The 15,908-nt window shown below is 36.0% G+C and overlaps 1 protein-coding gene across 1 annotated transcript in view; it reads right to left on the bottom strand.

Moving 5' to 3' along the window:
• Positions 1 to 15,908, bottom strand: part of LOC128017541 (basement membrane-specific heparan sulfate proteoglycan core protein) — a 1,082,135-nt gene that overhangs the window by 1,016,929 nt on the left and 49,298 nt on the right. The window contains exon 7 of the mRNA XM_052602945.1: positions 6,239 to 6,520. Coding sequence (XP_052458905.1) covers positions 6,239 to 6,520 — 282 coding nt within the window. The remainder of the gene's footprint in view (positions 1 to 6,238; positions 6,521 to 15,908) is intronic.

The following is a 15,908-nucleotide window of genomic DNA, read 5'->3' as shown; positions in this document are numbered from 1 at the left end:
CTAAAATCGGCCTAATTATCCTGCCGTGTGAACCAGCCTTAAGTTGTATGGATAGCTACATACAGTATATTCTAAAATTCACATAGTAAAAGTACTTTAGATCAGTAAAATTAGGCCAACGGCATGTCATCAGAGTTTGCACTGAAACCAGTTCTGTGTCCTCAAACATGTTACTTTCCTAGACAGGAGATGAAGACCACAGAACAGGGAGAGTTAGGTCCAAGTAAGAAACAGGTAATGGGAATATGACCGAATGCTAATTTCTGTAGGATAAAAGAATACATAGGAACTGTGTCCAACTAATTTAACTAGTTGTTGTTATGATTACCGTATTTTCCGGACTATAAGTCACACTTTTTTTCATAGTTTGGCTGGTCCTGCTACTTATAGTCAGGTGCGACTTATTTATCAAAATTAATTTGACATGAACCAAGAGAAATGAATCAAGAGTTTCAGTCTACACTGAAAACATAGAGTGCCCTCTCGCGGCTTGAGAAGGTAATGTTTTCTTTTGGTTCTAAATAAATGTGACTTATTGTCCAGTGCTACTTATGTTTTTTTTCTTGTCATGACGTATTTTTGGACTGATGCGACTTATATTTAGGTGCGACTTATTGTCAGAAGAATGCGGTATATATATTTAAATGTAAAAATAGTTTATCGCTGAAGCTTTATAATGAAAAGCTACATAGGGTCCTTTGAAAATTCCAATTTTGTCAGATTCTGTGATATTCTACATTTAACAGCTGATTCCGTTTTCTATATTTCCACCTTTACTGCATTGGGTTTAATGTAGTGGTCCACTGATATTGGCATTTTGATGGCCGATGCCGAAATCATAGAGAGCAGAGTGAATTGCTGATATAAAGCCAGTATATATATATTTACTGTCCCCCCCAGGTTCAAAATCGCTCCTACGCCCCCGACTTAAAGTGTATTATCTAAGAAAGTTACGGTAATACAAGGTAACTACATGGGGTAGGGGTAGGATTAGGGTAAGTACCTAGTTATGACATAGTTATTGTAATTACTATAATAAGTACATAGTATGTTCATAAGGAACAGGACTGTAAAATAAAGTGCTACCGAAATATTAATAAAAAAAAAATTCTGGCATATTTCATGTAAATATTTTACGTCAAAAGCATTCAGGGAGGAATTACGGTATATCATTGATTGATTTTCAGTGATAAAAACTCTGACAGCAAATCTAAATCCAACTTTAAAGAGCTCAAAGCATTTGAAGTGGCAGATGACAAAACTGCAGAGTAGAAATATAAACTGTGCTGAGCTACAAATGTGATTTTGAAAATGTTTAATGCTAAATGGTTGAAAAAGGTTAACAAACTTTTAAATAATTTGTATTAAATTATTTAAGATTATTATTATTATTTCAATAGCTTTTTACAATATTTTAATCATGATACCTTTTCTAAAATCTAAAGGTATATGTTAAATATCATCAACAACAATAAAACTAAATGCATTTCGCTGCTTTATCACACTGAAACAATTCTTATTGGTTGTTTTACTTTATTGATTTGATCATGATTGGTTAATCTGGCTTTCATCCAGGAAACTGGGCAATGAATCGTATATAGTTACCAGAGTTTACAAATGGGTAACTTAAAGGACATGTAACCTGCAGAAGATAAATACCTGTGTGTGTATTTTTGTATTGCTTTATCACAGATGCTCAAGTTAGATGCTCATATGATGTTGTGCTGCTGGACGGCAAGGCAAGTTTATTTATATACTGTAGCACGTTTCGTACACAATGGTAATTCAAAGTGCTTAACATAAAAAAGTAAAATAATCATTAAGAAATATTAAAACAAATAAAAACAAGCAATTTTAAAACTTTGGTTTTGGTCCTAGGTCATTTAGTGACTTAAATACGAGTAAAAGTACTTTAAAATCAATCCTAAATGTAACTGGGAGCCAGTGTAAGGACCTGAGGACTGGGGTGATATGCTCAGATGTTCTGGTTCTAGAAATCACTTAATTGAATATAAATTAATATTAATACATTTTAATTTAATCTTTGAATAAGGTTTCTTTGTTTTTTACATGTAACTACAGCACAGTTATGTAACTTTTATTATAACACATTTTAAATTAAACTAAGTTTTTCATTTACCTGTATGTAAGCACAGTACAGTGTTAATGTTCAAACTCTGCAAATGTTAAAGTGGCTGACAAAAATAAATATTCTTATAAGGAATAAAACTGCTTAATTTTTTTAACTGTAGAGCTGTAGCTGAATAGTTTGGCCTTCTACAACACAGACATTTAATGTTGGTCATTATGGTGGAACTTAGAGAGACAAATACATGTTTTTTACAAGTGTTTCTTGGTATAAAACATTTGAGAACCAGTGGTTTAAAGAAATGGTATAAAATGAAATCTTGCTTTTTAAGAACTTATCTGTAAACCGTTTCTTCTTGTAGAGTCATCAAGGATCAAGCTTTTTCTTGAAACACTGGTAAGGAATTGTTCATCTTCTACACTGCATGTCACTTCTGGTAGAGATTCATTGACTTTTTGTTGTATGTTTTGAAAATGTACTTTATTTTTATTTTTACTTGTTTTACTAAATACACTGTATAGTGTTCTAACGGTGTATTTGGGGGGCTCTGAAAACACTGCTTGTGTATAATTTGTTATTGTAAACTTTCATCTGAATACATTAAATAAGTGTTTAATGAATAGTCTTGTGCAATTTGTTTCTAACCTTACTTGTTATTAATTGTGTTATTTATTTTGCATTCAGTTTATATTTTTTGAAGATTTATCTTTTATTATTTTAAACAGGACAGTACAGAAAGCGCACAAGTGGGAGAGAGTGGAGGGGACGGGTCAGAAGTGACCTGGAGCTGGGACACTTCCAAGGATCACCTGAAGCACAACCACACTGTATGCATGCATAATACAAAATTTGCATGCATACAAAATGAATAATTTATGTAGCCTACATTACATAGAATATTATTACAAATGCCTGTAAAGGGCTCCAAAAAGGTCTGATGATTGCTGTTGTAACACTTGCATGACGTTTAAATTCATGTTTAATATTGACCAAACATTTAATTAAAAAATCCACTTAATATTTCATTTTTGGTCACCTTTTTGCTATAGAAATGCCTCTATAATTTCTTCAACAAAAACATGTGGACATCACAACCCTTACAATGATTATTCCTTGGTTTAATTGAAGTAAAATTTTCTTCTGTGTCAGTTATGAATGCTTGAGACTACAAAAATCAATCATACAACTGTATTTGTAAATCATAGCCATATATGACTATCTAGCTACAATTTTAATTTGTAAATAATAAAGTGTAATTACAATTTAGTTATTTACTTTTATATTTTATTAAAGGTCTATTTTGACCCCTATAGTTTTTTTTACTTCCATAATAATTTGGGGAGGGGGCACAACAATACAGTTCTGCTTAGGGCACTAATTTGAGCAGCAGTGGCCCTGGCCCCAAGCCCGGCCCGAGGGGCGTAAAAAATCTCAAAACCAGCCTAAAAGTTTAACTTTTAAAACTCGTTGTCATACTAACCTCAAACAGCTTTGCTCATTCTTAAACACAGAGTGCTATACTGTCTATCAACTATGAATATTTTAGTCTTTCAAAGGACAAAATTGGTGGAAAAACAGTTATAAAATGAGACATAACATAAAATGCAGGCTGGGATCGAAGCCCTGTGCGGTCACACACTTGGCACAGACCTTGCGACCGTACTGTTTAAGAGTGTAAACGTGCAATATAATGAGGTCATGTGACAGTTTGAGTCACTATTGTTGTAAATAATTTGTTTCACATGAAAAATAATCATATAAAATAATAGAGTTTATACTGAGCTAAATTTGGTAAACAGTAAGAGTTTTCCATTTTGATCAAAACCATAGTCTCTCAGTTGGACATGTGATCATATTAGAGAGAGTTTATGAGGACAATGATATTAAACTCACCCTTCACTGAGAGAGAAACAGCAGAGCTTGATTGTGATGAGTTTGGTCTTCCATTTCTCTGTCCTCTACACGTGTACTGACCCTCATCAGATGTAGTTACTGCTCTGATAGTGAGAGTGTCTGTGTTTACAGTGTAACGATCAGACGACTGTAACTTTACACTGCCTTTATACCACTCATATCTCCAGTCAGGTGTCCAGTAATATCTCTGGTCATATCTCCAGTCATATGTCAGGCCATTTCTCTGTCTCCAGACACTGTTAGACTCAATCTCACACTTCAGTCTCACTCTCTCTCCAGTGAATACAGATCTGTCTGGAGTCACAGTCAGAGTAGATGTTGGTAAATCTGTGAAGAAAGACAGAAATATGAAGTGACTCAAACATCTCTTTCAGGGAAAACATTTTGTAATTGTTTTATTATTACAATTCATTATTTTAAGTCACATCTCATAACATTGTTTCTGTTTTATTTGTGTATTGTCATTAGTTTCCTCATTTCAGTTTTTTGAGGAGGTTCTGGTTAAGTCTTGAAGGATCTCAGGAATCTCAATCCACATTATTTTTCTTGTAAGAGCCATTTATGAATTTAATGTTTCTGGTTTCTGGTGTCAATCACTATTTTATTGTTTTGTTGCTTGATATTGTAAACCTGTGCCCTTCCATATTATTTTAACACATGATCTGAATCATGAACACACTGCTTTGTAGTGCACACAGTTTTACTGTCTCCTGCACTTTGTTATTCTTCTTCTTATTTCTCTACAGTGTCTAATGAACCAGACGTCTCACACATTCACAGAAAAATAAGGTTCATAACATCCTCTGTGTGTTTCTTCAGGAGAGCATCCGTTATATATCTGTTATTATTTTATTTGTTATTATTAATGTGTAATCATAATCATTAATCATGTCATTGTTCCATTTAATCAAATAATCATTTATTATGTTTTATTATTTAGTATTTGACTTATTTTTCTTGTTCTTGAAGTTCTTTCAGTTGTTGTTTAACATGATTGTTTGTTTCAAGTAAGAGAATGTGTCCATGTCAAGGTTTTTAACATCACATGTTGATTTTCTTTAATACAGTTCTAGCTTCACGACTGAATGTGGTTTTGTGAACTGGTTTTGGGATCAGACAGGACAAGATGGATGTCTCCGGATCTGATAAAGTGACTGGATGGAGATCTGATCTAACAGTCACACGCTCAGACAGACATCTGAATGTAGAGTTAGATCAGGAATGGACTTGAATAAGATCCTCATACAGAGAGCAATAGAGACACAGAACAGAGATATTCATGATTCTGCTTAAAAATACTGAATTATATTAGGCACATATGATTTCACTCACTACATACATTTAAATAGTTTTAATTACTGAATTAAATGAACTTTATTTAAATTAATTAAAATTAATAAACAATGTGTGATCTTCTGGATTCATCATATTTGATGTGCCATAATCATATTTCAGGTCAAATTAAATCTGTCTAAACTTTCACTTTCATTGATCTACAGATGATATACTGCCACTGTTTCTTTCTGCAGTGGAAACATCAGTTTAGTTGATATTGATTTAATTTGATTGGAAACAGTCATATAGTGTCTTCTCTAATTCTTACATTTTATTAATAATTAAGTTTATGTAATATGAAATATGATGCATACATTAAATAAGGTTGATTTTTTTTTATGTTTTAATTAAATATAAAATTTGATTTACATTTTAATTTAAATTACATTTAATTTAATTTAATTTAATTTAAATTTAGTCACAGAGTCTCTGAGCAGAAACATGAATGTCCAGCTCTGTGTGTAATCATAGAGACAGAGACTACAGTAAAAGTAAAGAGAGAGACTGTCTCTCCTCTGAACACACACTGATCTGATCTGATCTCACCTTCACTACAGCTTCTGATCTCCATCTATTAATACACTTATGAGCAAATATTGAGAGAAACAGCATCACAGTATCATGATCACTGTTATGAACTCACAATCATTATGAGGAAAATACTGCACTAAATTAAATATCTGGTTTGCTTGTAGTTGGTGTTGATTATTAAAAATGTTTCCTATTATTGGTAACAACTAAATGAAACACTGATTTGTATATTCAGTCAACATTTATGTTCTTTAATTCACATATTACACAATTTCTTAGCGTACAACATTAACATAATTTAAGAGTATCATAAACTTTCAATATTGTCAAATAGGTTTTTATTTAGGAGGACAATGATATTAAACTCACCCTTCACTGAGAGAGAAACAGAGCTTGATTGTGATGAGACTGATCTTCCTTCTATGTGTCCTCTACACGTGTACTGACCCTCATCAGATGATTCAGATCCTTCAATAGTGAGAGTGTTTCTCTTTACAGTGTAAAGATCAGACGACTGTAACTTTACACTGCCTTTATTCCACTCATATCTCCAGTCTCTGTGATCAGACTCAATCACACACGTCAGTCTCACTCTCTCTCCAGTGAATACTGTATTGTCTGGAGTCACAGTCAGAGTAGATCTGGGTAAAGCTGTGAAGAAAGACATAAAAACATGAAGAGTCTGAGACAGCATTTCATAGGAAATAATTACTCTGTATTTGTATTGAATGAGGAGAGCCGAGTTGCCATATCCTTCATACTGATATTAATCATATTATTACATGATTTCTTGTTTGACTATTAATCAAGTTATGGCAAGAGTGAAATGTGTAACCTTATGTGCACTTATGAGATATTAAAGAATCCTGTTCTACCCTGTATTTCTTTTCCTCAAGATTAATGTCCACATATTATGTGTGTATCCAACCGTAATGATAAGACACTCGCCAGTGCTAGAAAGCCTTGAATTTTAGATAAGTTCTCTGTGTATGTGTGTTAGTATCTGTCTGTACAGGGAGAAGCTCAGACAGTCCCAGGACAAACGATCAACTGCCAGTGTCCAGAGTATCAGATATACGTCTTTGGAGAGTTTATATAGAGTTTATATTTCAGACTTTTGTTGACTTATGTATTGACGCAATTAGTATCATCTGTCAGGGTATAACTGTGGTTGATTTTGAGTTGTACGGGGGCGGCCTACGAACTCCGTCGAGAGTGTTGAAGCTGACTTCTGCTGATGAAATTACAAACTATTTTCTTCAAGTAAAATTATTATTGTTAATTTAACTCATCTCTGACTCCTGGTCTTCATTGCCAAATATCTGGTCATTGGGTTTTAACTGTAAATTCCCCTACAGTATGACACTATATAGTGTATTTTTCTTTTCTTTCATAGCTTGTGTGTTTTCCATGTCGAGTCGGAGTGAAATGCTGTGCTGACAGAGACTCATGAACACTTTTACTCGTGCACAGAGACCAACGGTCAAGGTCAGGATAGTCTTTATAAAATGTTCAGTATTGATTACTTTTTCCACCAAACCCCTGAACACGTGCTGCATCTGAATACAGTGGTGCAGAACGGGGATATTCAGTATATGCAGAGCATAGAGGCTGAAATCATTTAATAAAATGTTATAAATAATCAAAAACTATGCTGTTAAAAATAATGTAATAAAACATTTTTATTTAAATGTTTTTAGCATTTGTAATGAGTTCAAAATGTATAATACACTGAGAACTCTATCAGCCGTAGCTCAGCGCTCACACTTCATTAAGCTCGTTCACATTACAAGAGACACGCAACGACAGAGACATGTTCCCCTTCACTTCAATGAGGAGCTGGTGATTTCTGGAGACATGAGCGACAGCGACCGTTGGTGACCGGATGGGGCGAGTCCAGCGATGGGACAAAGTTGAGAATCCTTCAACAGCCAGGAGCGACAGCCAATAGGAAAGAAGATGATAGAGCTCATGTGATCGCTCTCCTCTCAGCTCCAGCAGTGAAAATGTATTATTATCAGCTGGAACAAGTTTATTTAGTAAGATTTTGGGTTATGTGAATGGACTCTAAATTAAATTTTAGAATTCATATTCAGAAATGTATAGAAAAATGCACAAAAGGAACAAAAGTCTTAAGATGTTTGTCAGGAGCTGGGGGGGGGGGGGGGGAAGCTGTCAGTCATTGAAAATAATTGACTGTGCTGTGATTAGGTCAAATATAGATTATGGTAGTGAAGTTTACAGTTCTGTGAACAAAACCTTCCTTCAAAAGATAGAAGTAATAAAACAAGCTTTGTGGATTTGCTGCGGTGCATTTAGATCTTCATTTAGAGCTTCATTTAGAGCTTAATTACAAGAATTGTCTCTAGAACGGCTTAGGTTTCAGTTGAGATTGAGGTACTGGTGTAAAGGGACATCTGGAAAACCATCCAGTTAAACTACTTCTGAAAGATTGTTGGGAATAATACAAATAAATACAAAGAAATAACAAGCTTTTGTTGGGTAGTAAGGAAACAGCTTGGAGATGAAAGATCATGATATTGCCCCCTTGTTTGTTCCCTATGCCACTAATAGATTTAGAAGTTCACAAAGTAATACAAAAACTGGAGATGAACATGCTAACTGAAGCAGTAGATTAACAATATATAACACTATAGTATCATTCTGTGTTATTTAGAGATGGATATGGGCGTAGGTTTCGGGGGGATGTTAGGTACTACCAACTAGGTAGGAAATTTGATTGGCGGCGGGGTATCTGACAGGCTACACGTGCAGGCCAGGACTACTTTTGTGCTTGCACTAGCAGCGAGCGGCTGGTTTGTATGTGTGTGTTTGTGTGTGTGTGTGTGTGCGTGCGCGCATGTTGATGACGCCGACGGTAAGTTACCAGGGCTGTCTCTCTGCCACATACAAAGGCCAAAGTAAAAACATTTTAATATTCCGGGGTTTTTTTTGCCCGTTTTTGTACTTTGTAGAAAGAGCCACCCAAGAAAAAGAAAGGGGGCATAAGAAGCTTTCTCATAAAGCAGAGTCAGAGCGTAAGTAGGCAAAATACCTAGCTAGCCACACAAATAAACTAGCAGTAGTTACTGACCAGTCACTAATCAATGATACATAGTGAAACAATGATAAAATGTTAGAATATGATCTGTATTTTATTCTAATGTTGATCTAGCTTACTGCTAGTGTCATACAGACAAACTAACATTAGATTAACATAAATGTCAACACATTAATCCACAAAACCATGTCCCCTTCATATTTAAAAATGGCTCTGAAATATAAACATGATTTGTTGAATGCATACTATGATACGTGTGTATTTTATTCATTAGTTCATTTAATTACATATAGGAAACTCAGATATCTTGTGAAGATGTCATAAAGGAAGAAGTAGCTGGACCTTTAGGGCTTCAGGTGAGGTCTTTATGAACTATTAATTATTTAAGCATGATTAAAGGAAATTATGCATGTTAAAAGTTGTAAAAACCATGTCCCCTTAATATTGAAATTGCTCTGAAATATAAACATGATGCATTGAATTCATACTGCTACGTGTGTAATTGCCTTAATAATGTAACTGTGTCATGTACATCAAGAGTCCCTTGACAAAGTGGACCTTAATGATGTAGGCCAACAGTTTGTATCTGTAAATGACAAACGTAGGCATCTGTTTGGTAAGTTTAGATAAAAGGAAGGAATCAAGAAAATGCAGTAAAATGTGGAAACTAGCCATAATGTAGTTATAATTTTGAGTGCCAAATAGTAGAATACAGATGTTTTTTGCTTTGTTTTTTGTTTTATTATATGCTTCAAAAGTTCTCAAAGTCTACCTCTTGCAACAGTGTTTTTTGTAAGTATAAATAGTCTAACGTATATTTATTTATTTAGATTTGTTTCCTTGTGGCAGAGTATTTGTTAGTGTAAATAATAATTTATGATAATAAAACATTTGGTTGTTCAGCATTACACAGTCTCAGATTTTTATTTGTATTTTTGAGATTATAAAGTTATAGGGACAGTATAAAGGGTGGTTTATCAGGGTCAGGACACAATATAATGAGATGAAGTACATTCACTTCTGTATTGTGATGTTCTGTATTGCCAACAGTCTGAAATAAAAAAGCAAATCACCATTAAATCACTGGTATCTTACAACAAAAGAGTTCCGGGGGGTGGTGGAGGGGGTGCAGTCATTTATTCCGTCTTCACCCTGGTGCTGATAGCGCGTGCGCACAGATGAGACCTGAACTGATTTAAGCTTTGTCAGTTTGTCTGCCTAAAAAGTAAGCTATATTAAGTATTTGAAGAAAATAACTGTGACTGTCTGGGGTCAGCCATCAGGAGTTAAAGGCGATGTTATACAACACACTTTTCTGTTTTTCTTTTCAGCCTGGATGTGTTTGTATATCCGTCCATACACATCAAGACACTGAACCCCCAACTGCTCCCCAGGTGCTTCAGCATAAATGATGCCCACTGCTCCGTGTGTGTGTTCACGGTGTGTGTGTTCACTGCTGTGTGTGTGTGCACTTTGAATGGGTTAAATGCAGAGCACGAATTCTGAGTAGGGGTTTTCACACTTTTTCACACTTTTTATTTATCTGTCCAGTGTGTTTCTGTTCACTAACAGCTTCAATCTCAATGTGGATGTGTGTCCAGAGTTATAGATTCACTTCAATTATAATATAAACTTGTCACTCTTATTAATAACTGAACTGCGCATGAATTTAACTTATTCAATTTTATAAAACAAGTTTTAAAATCATTGATAACTGCGCAGTTTCTGTCTTATAAATAAGAGTTTCCCAAAATAAAAGCTAATAATTAAATCTGAAAAAAAAAAATAATAACATTCAAATAAATATTTTAAAAGATCAAATTCAAATTGGTTTCTTGAACATGACAATGAGTTCACTGTACTAAAATGCCCCCCACAGTCACCAGATCTCAACCAATAGAGCATCTTTGGGATGTGGTGCAACGGGAGCTTCGTGCCCTGGATGTGCATCCCACAAATCTCCATCAACTGCAAGATGCTATCCTATCAAATGGGGGGCAAATGTTTGCTCGATTAATGAGGAAAGCTGATTGGACTATTTGGAGGCAGCACAGTCTAGAATGGTGAAAGCTAGCATAACACTGTGGTTGAATGTAAAATAAAAAAAATCCCTCCCTTTCCTTTGGTGGTGCATCGCCCGATCGCCCTAATGAAGAAACTGCCACTGTGAGCAGGAACATGCTAAGCTATCAGAGAGGGGGTTTGGCAAGGGTCCTTTTCTCATCTTTCACTTTGAGGAGCAGAGGCTTAGTTATTTAAGTTAAAGGGGGGGGGGGGGGGTGAAATGCTATTTTATGCATACTGAGTTTTTTACACTGTTAAAGAGTTGGATTCCCATGCTAAACATGGACAAAGTTTCAAAAATTAAGTTGTACGTTTGAAGGAGTATTTCTGTTCCAAAAATACTCCTTTCGGTTTGACACAAGTTTCGGAAAGTTTTTTTCGAGTATGGCTCTGTGTGACGTTAGATGGAGCGGAATTTCCTTATATGGTCGCTGTTGGACAGTGTTTTCTCTACTTCCTGTTGGCCTTCTGTAGCTAATCATAGCTCCATGTAGCTGTTTTTATTTTATATTTTTTCTCTATAATCTTTCTTACTATCACTGTCTGTTTGTTTGTTTTTTTAATTGTAAAATATAACTTAATTCACACCATATTTCTGATATTACCGATCAATCTTATCAGATTAACTTTGATCGTTCACTCTTCCGTGACTGCAGCACACCTGCAAAGCGTTAGCACTCGTTAGCTTGTCATTAGCTTGTCATTAGCGTTTTCTTTTCTCCTCTCCTCTCTCACGCTGCAGTTTTCCACAAGTTCATCAAACAACCGCAGTAAGAATATTTCATCAAGCACGGTGAGTAATGGCTTCTCCTACAATTGTTATTTGCACCTCTTGCCACATGTACAGTTTATCTATCTCTGTCGCTGATGAGGGATTCACATGTGATAAATGCAGGGAAACAGTTAGGCTGACAGAGAAGATTTCAGAATTAGAGACATGCATCCAAACTTTAATTGAGGACAGTAAGAATGTTAGGGCTCTAGATATGGCTTTGGATGCGTCTAGCTCAGGGATTCCTGTACATTGTCCGGTTCCAGCAGAGCCCCTGCAGCAGGGCAACTGGGTGACGGTGAGGCAGCGTAGTCGTGGGTCAAAACACCGCTCTTCTGTTCCGATCAAAACATTAAACAGGTTCTCCCCACTCAGTGATACACCTACTGAGAAACCTGATGAAAGTGCTCTAGTTATTGGCGATTCTATTGTACGGAACGTGAATATAGAGACACCAGCCACCATAGTCAAATGTTTACCGGGAGCCAGAGCGCCTGACATCTTGGCAAATTTAAAAGTGCTGGCTAATGCTAAACGTAAATACAGTAAGATTGTTATTCATGCCGGCGCTAATGATGTTCGACTTCGCCAGTCGGAGATCACTAAAAATAACTTTAAAGAGGTGTGTGAACTTGCAAGCACGATGTCAGACACTGTAATATGCTCTGGTCCCCTCCCTGCTTACCGTGGTGACGAGATGCATAGCAGATTGTCATCACTCAATGGCTGGATGTCTAAGTGGTGCCCACAGAATAACATAGGTTATATAGACAATTGGACGAGCTTTTGGGGCAGACCTGACCTGTTTAAAAGAGATGGTCTTCATCCCTCCTGGGGTGGCGCCACTCTTCTGTCTAGAAATATGGCAAATAGTCTTAGTGTTTATACTTGACTAACTGGGGCCCAGGTCAGGAAGCAGACAGACTGGCTAAACCGCCCGTCTGCTAGCTGCCTCCCGTCACAGAGGTCAGTTAATTCTCAGCACATAGAGACTCTTTCACCTAGATATCACACTATAGAGACTGTGTCTGTTCCACGAACTAGAAAATACAAAAAACTTCCAAACCAAGTTAAGGTTAACAATTTAATTGAGGTTCAACAAATAAAAAACTAATGCAATATGGATAAACAAATGATAAAGATTGGCTTATTGAATATCAGATCCATTTCTACGAAAACACTTTTTGTAAATAATATGATAACTGATCATAATATAGATGTGCTCTGCTTGACAGAAACCTGGCTAAAACCTGATGATTACATTATTTTAAATGAGTCCACCCCCCAAGATTATTGTTATAAACACGAGCCGCGTCTAAAAGGCAAAGGGGGAGGAGTTGCTTCAATTTATAATAACGTTTTCAGGATTTCTCAGAGGGCAGGCTTCAAGTATAACTCGTTTGAAGTAATGGTGCTTCATATAACATTATCCAGAGAAACCAATGTTAATGATAAATCCCCTGTTATGTTTGTACTGGCTACTGTATACAGGCCACCAGGGCACCATACAGACTTTATTAAAGAGTTTGGTGATTTTACATCCGAGTTAGTTCTGGATGCAGATAAAGTCTTAATAGTTGGTGATTTTAATATCCATGTCGATAATGAAAAAGATGCATTGGGATCAGCATTTATAGACATTCTGAACTCTATTGGTGTTAGACAACACGTTTCAGGACCTACTCATTGTCGAAATCATACTCTAGATTTAATACTGTCACATGGAATTGATGTTGATAGTGTTGAAATTATTCAGCCAAGTGATGATATCTCAGATCATTATTTAGTTCTGTGTAAACTTCATATGGCCAAAATTGTAAATTCTACTTCTTGTTACAAGTATCGAAGAACCATCACTTCTACCACAAAAGACTGCTTTTTAAGTTATCTTCCTGATGTATCCGAATTCCTTAGCATATCCAAAACCTCAAAACAACTTGATGATGTAACAGAAACTATGGACTCTCTCTTTTCTAGCACTTTAAATACAGTTGCTCCTTTACGCTTAAGAAAGGTTAAGGAAAACAGTTTGACACCATGGTATAATGAGCATACTCGCACCCTAAAGAGAGCAGCCCGAAAAATGGAGCGCAGCTGGAGGAAAACAAAACTAGAGGTATTTCGTATTGCTTGGCGGGAAAGTAGCATATCCTACAGAAAAGCATTAAAAACTGCTAGATCTGATTACTTTTCTTCTCTTTTAGAAGAAAACAAACATAACCCCAGGTATTTATTCAATACAGTGGCTAAATTAACGAAAAATAAAGCCTCAACAAGTGTTGACATTTCCCAACACCACAGCAGTAATGACTTTATGAACTACTTTACTTCTAAAATCGATACTATTAGAGATAAAATTGCAACCATTCAGCCGTCAGCTACAGTTTCGCATCAGACAGTGCACTATAGACCCCCTGAGGAACAGTTCCACTCATTCTCTACTATAGGAGAGGAAGAATTGTATAAACTTGTTAAATCATCTAAACTTACAACATGTATGTTAGACCCTATACCATCTAAGCTCTTAAAAGAGGTGCTTCCAGAAGTCATAGGTCCTCTTCTGACTATTATTAATTCCTCATTGTCATTAGGATATGTCCCCAAAACCTTCAAACTGGCTGTTATTAAGCCTCTCATAAAAAAGCCACAACTTGACCCCAGAGAACTAGTTAATTATAGACCAATCTCGAATCTCCCTTTTCTGTCCAAGATACTAGAAAAGGTGGTATCCTCACAATTATATTCCTTCTTAGAGAAAAATGGTATATGTGAGGATTTCCAGTCAGGATTTAGACCGTATCATAGTACTGAAACTGCTCTCCTTAGAGTTACAAATGATCTGCTCTTATCATCTGATCGTGGGTGTATCTCTCTATTAGTTTTATTGGATCTTAGTGCTGCGTTTGACACAATTGACCACAACATTCTTTTGCATAGACTTGAACACTTTGTTGGCATCAGTGGAAGTGCATTAGCATGGTTTAAATCGTACTTATATGACCGCCATCAGTTCGTAGCAGTGAATGAAGATGTATCATATCGATCACAAGTGCAGTATGGAGTACCTCAAGGCTCAGTTCTAGGGCCGCTACTCTTCACGCTTTATATGTTACCCTTGGGAGATATCATCAGGAAACATGGTGTTAGCTTTCACTGTTATGCTGATGATACGCAGCTCTATATTTCCTCGCAGCCCGGTGAAACACACCAATTTGAAAAACTAATGGAATGCATAGTCGATATAAAAAATTGGATGACGAGTAATTTCTTACTGCTAAATTCAGAAAAAACAGAGGTGTTAATCATAGGGCCTAAAAACTCTACTTGTAATAACCTAGAACACTGTCTAAGACTTGATGGTTGCTCTGTCAATTCTTCGTCATCAGTTAGGAACCTAGGTGTGCTACTTGATCGCAATCTTTCCTTAGAAAGCCACGTTTCTAGCATTTGTAAAACTGCATTTTTCCATCTCAAAAATATATCTAAATTACGGCCTATGCTCTCAATGTCAAATGCAGAAATGTTAATCCATGCATTTATGACTACAAGGTTAGACTATTGTAATGCTTTATTGGGTGGTTGTTCTGCACGCTTGGTAAACAAACTACAGCTAGTCCAAAATGCAGCAGCAAGAGTTCTTACTAGAACCAGGAAGTATGACCATATTAGCCCGGTCCTGTCCACACTGCACTGACTCCCTATCAAACATCGTATAGATTTTAAAATATTGCTTATTACTTATAAAGCCCTGAATGGTTTAGCACCTCAGTATTTGAATGAGCTCCTTTTACATTATACTCCTCTACGTCCGCTACGTTCTCAAAACTCAGGCAATTTGATAATACCTAGAATATCAAAATCAACTGCGGGCGGCAGATCCTTTTCCTATTTGGCGCCTAAACTCTGGAATAACCTACCTTACATTGTTCGGGAGGCAGACACACTCTTGCAGTTTAAATCTAGATTAAAGACCCATCTCTTTAACCTGGCATACACATAACATACTAATATGCTTTTAATATCCAAATCCGTTAAAGGATTTTTAGGCTGCATTAATTAGGTAAACTGGAACCGGAACACTTCACATAACACCGTACTTTCTACATCATTAGAAGAATGGCATCTACGCTAATATTTGTCTG

Source organism: Carassius gibelio, chromosome A7 (genome assembly GCF_023724105.1).
Source record: "Carassius gibelio isolate Cgi1373 ecotype wild population from Czech Republic chromosome A7, carGib1.2-hapl.c, whole genome shotgun sequence".
In the NCBI taxonomy this organism is placed as follows: domain Eukaryota; kingdom Metazoa; phylum Chordata; class Actinopteri; order Cypriniformes; family Cyprinidae; genus Carassius; species Carassius gibelio.
Note: the sequence above shows the minus strand (reverse complement) of the source record. Positions and strands in the feature narration are given on the sequence as shown.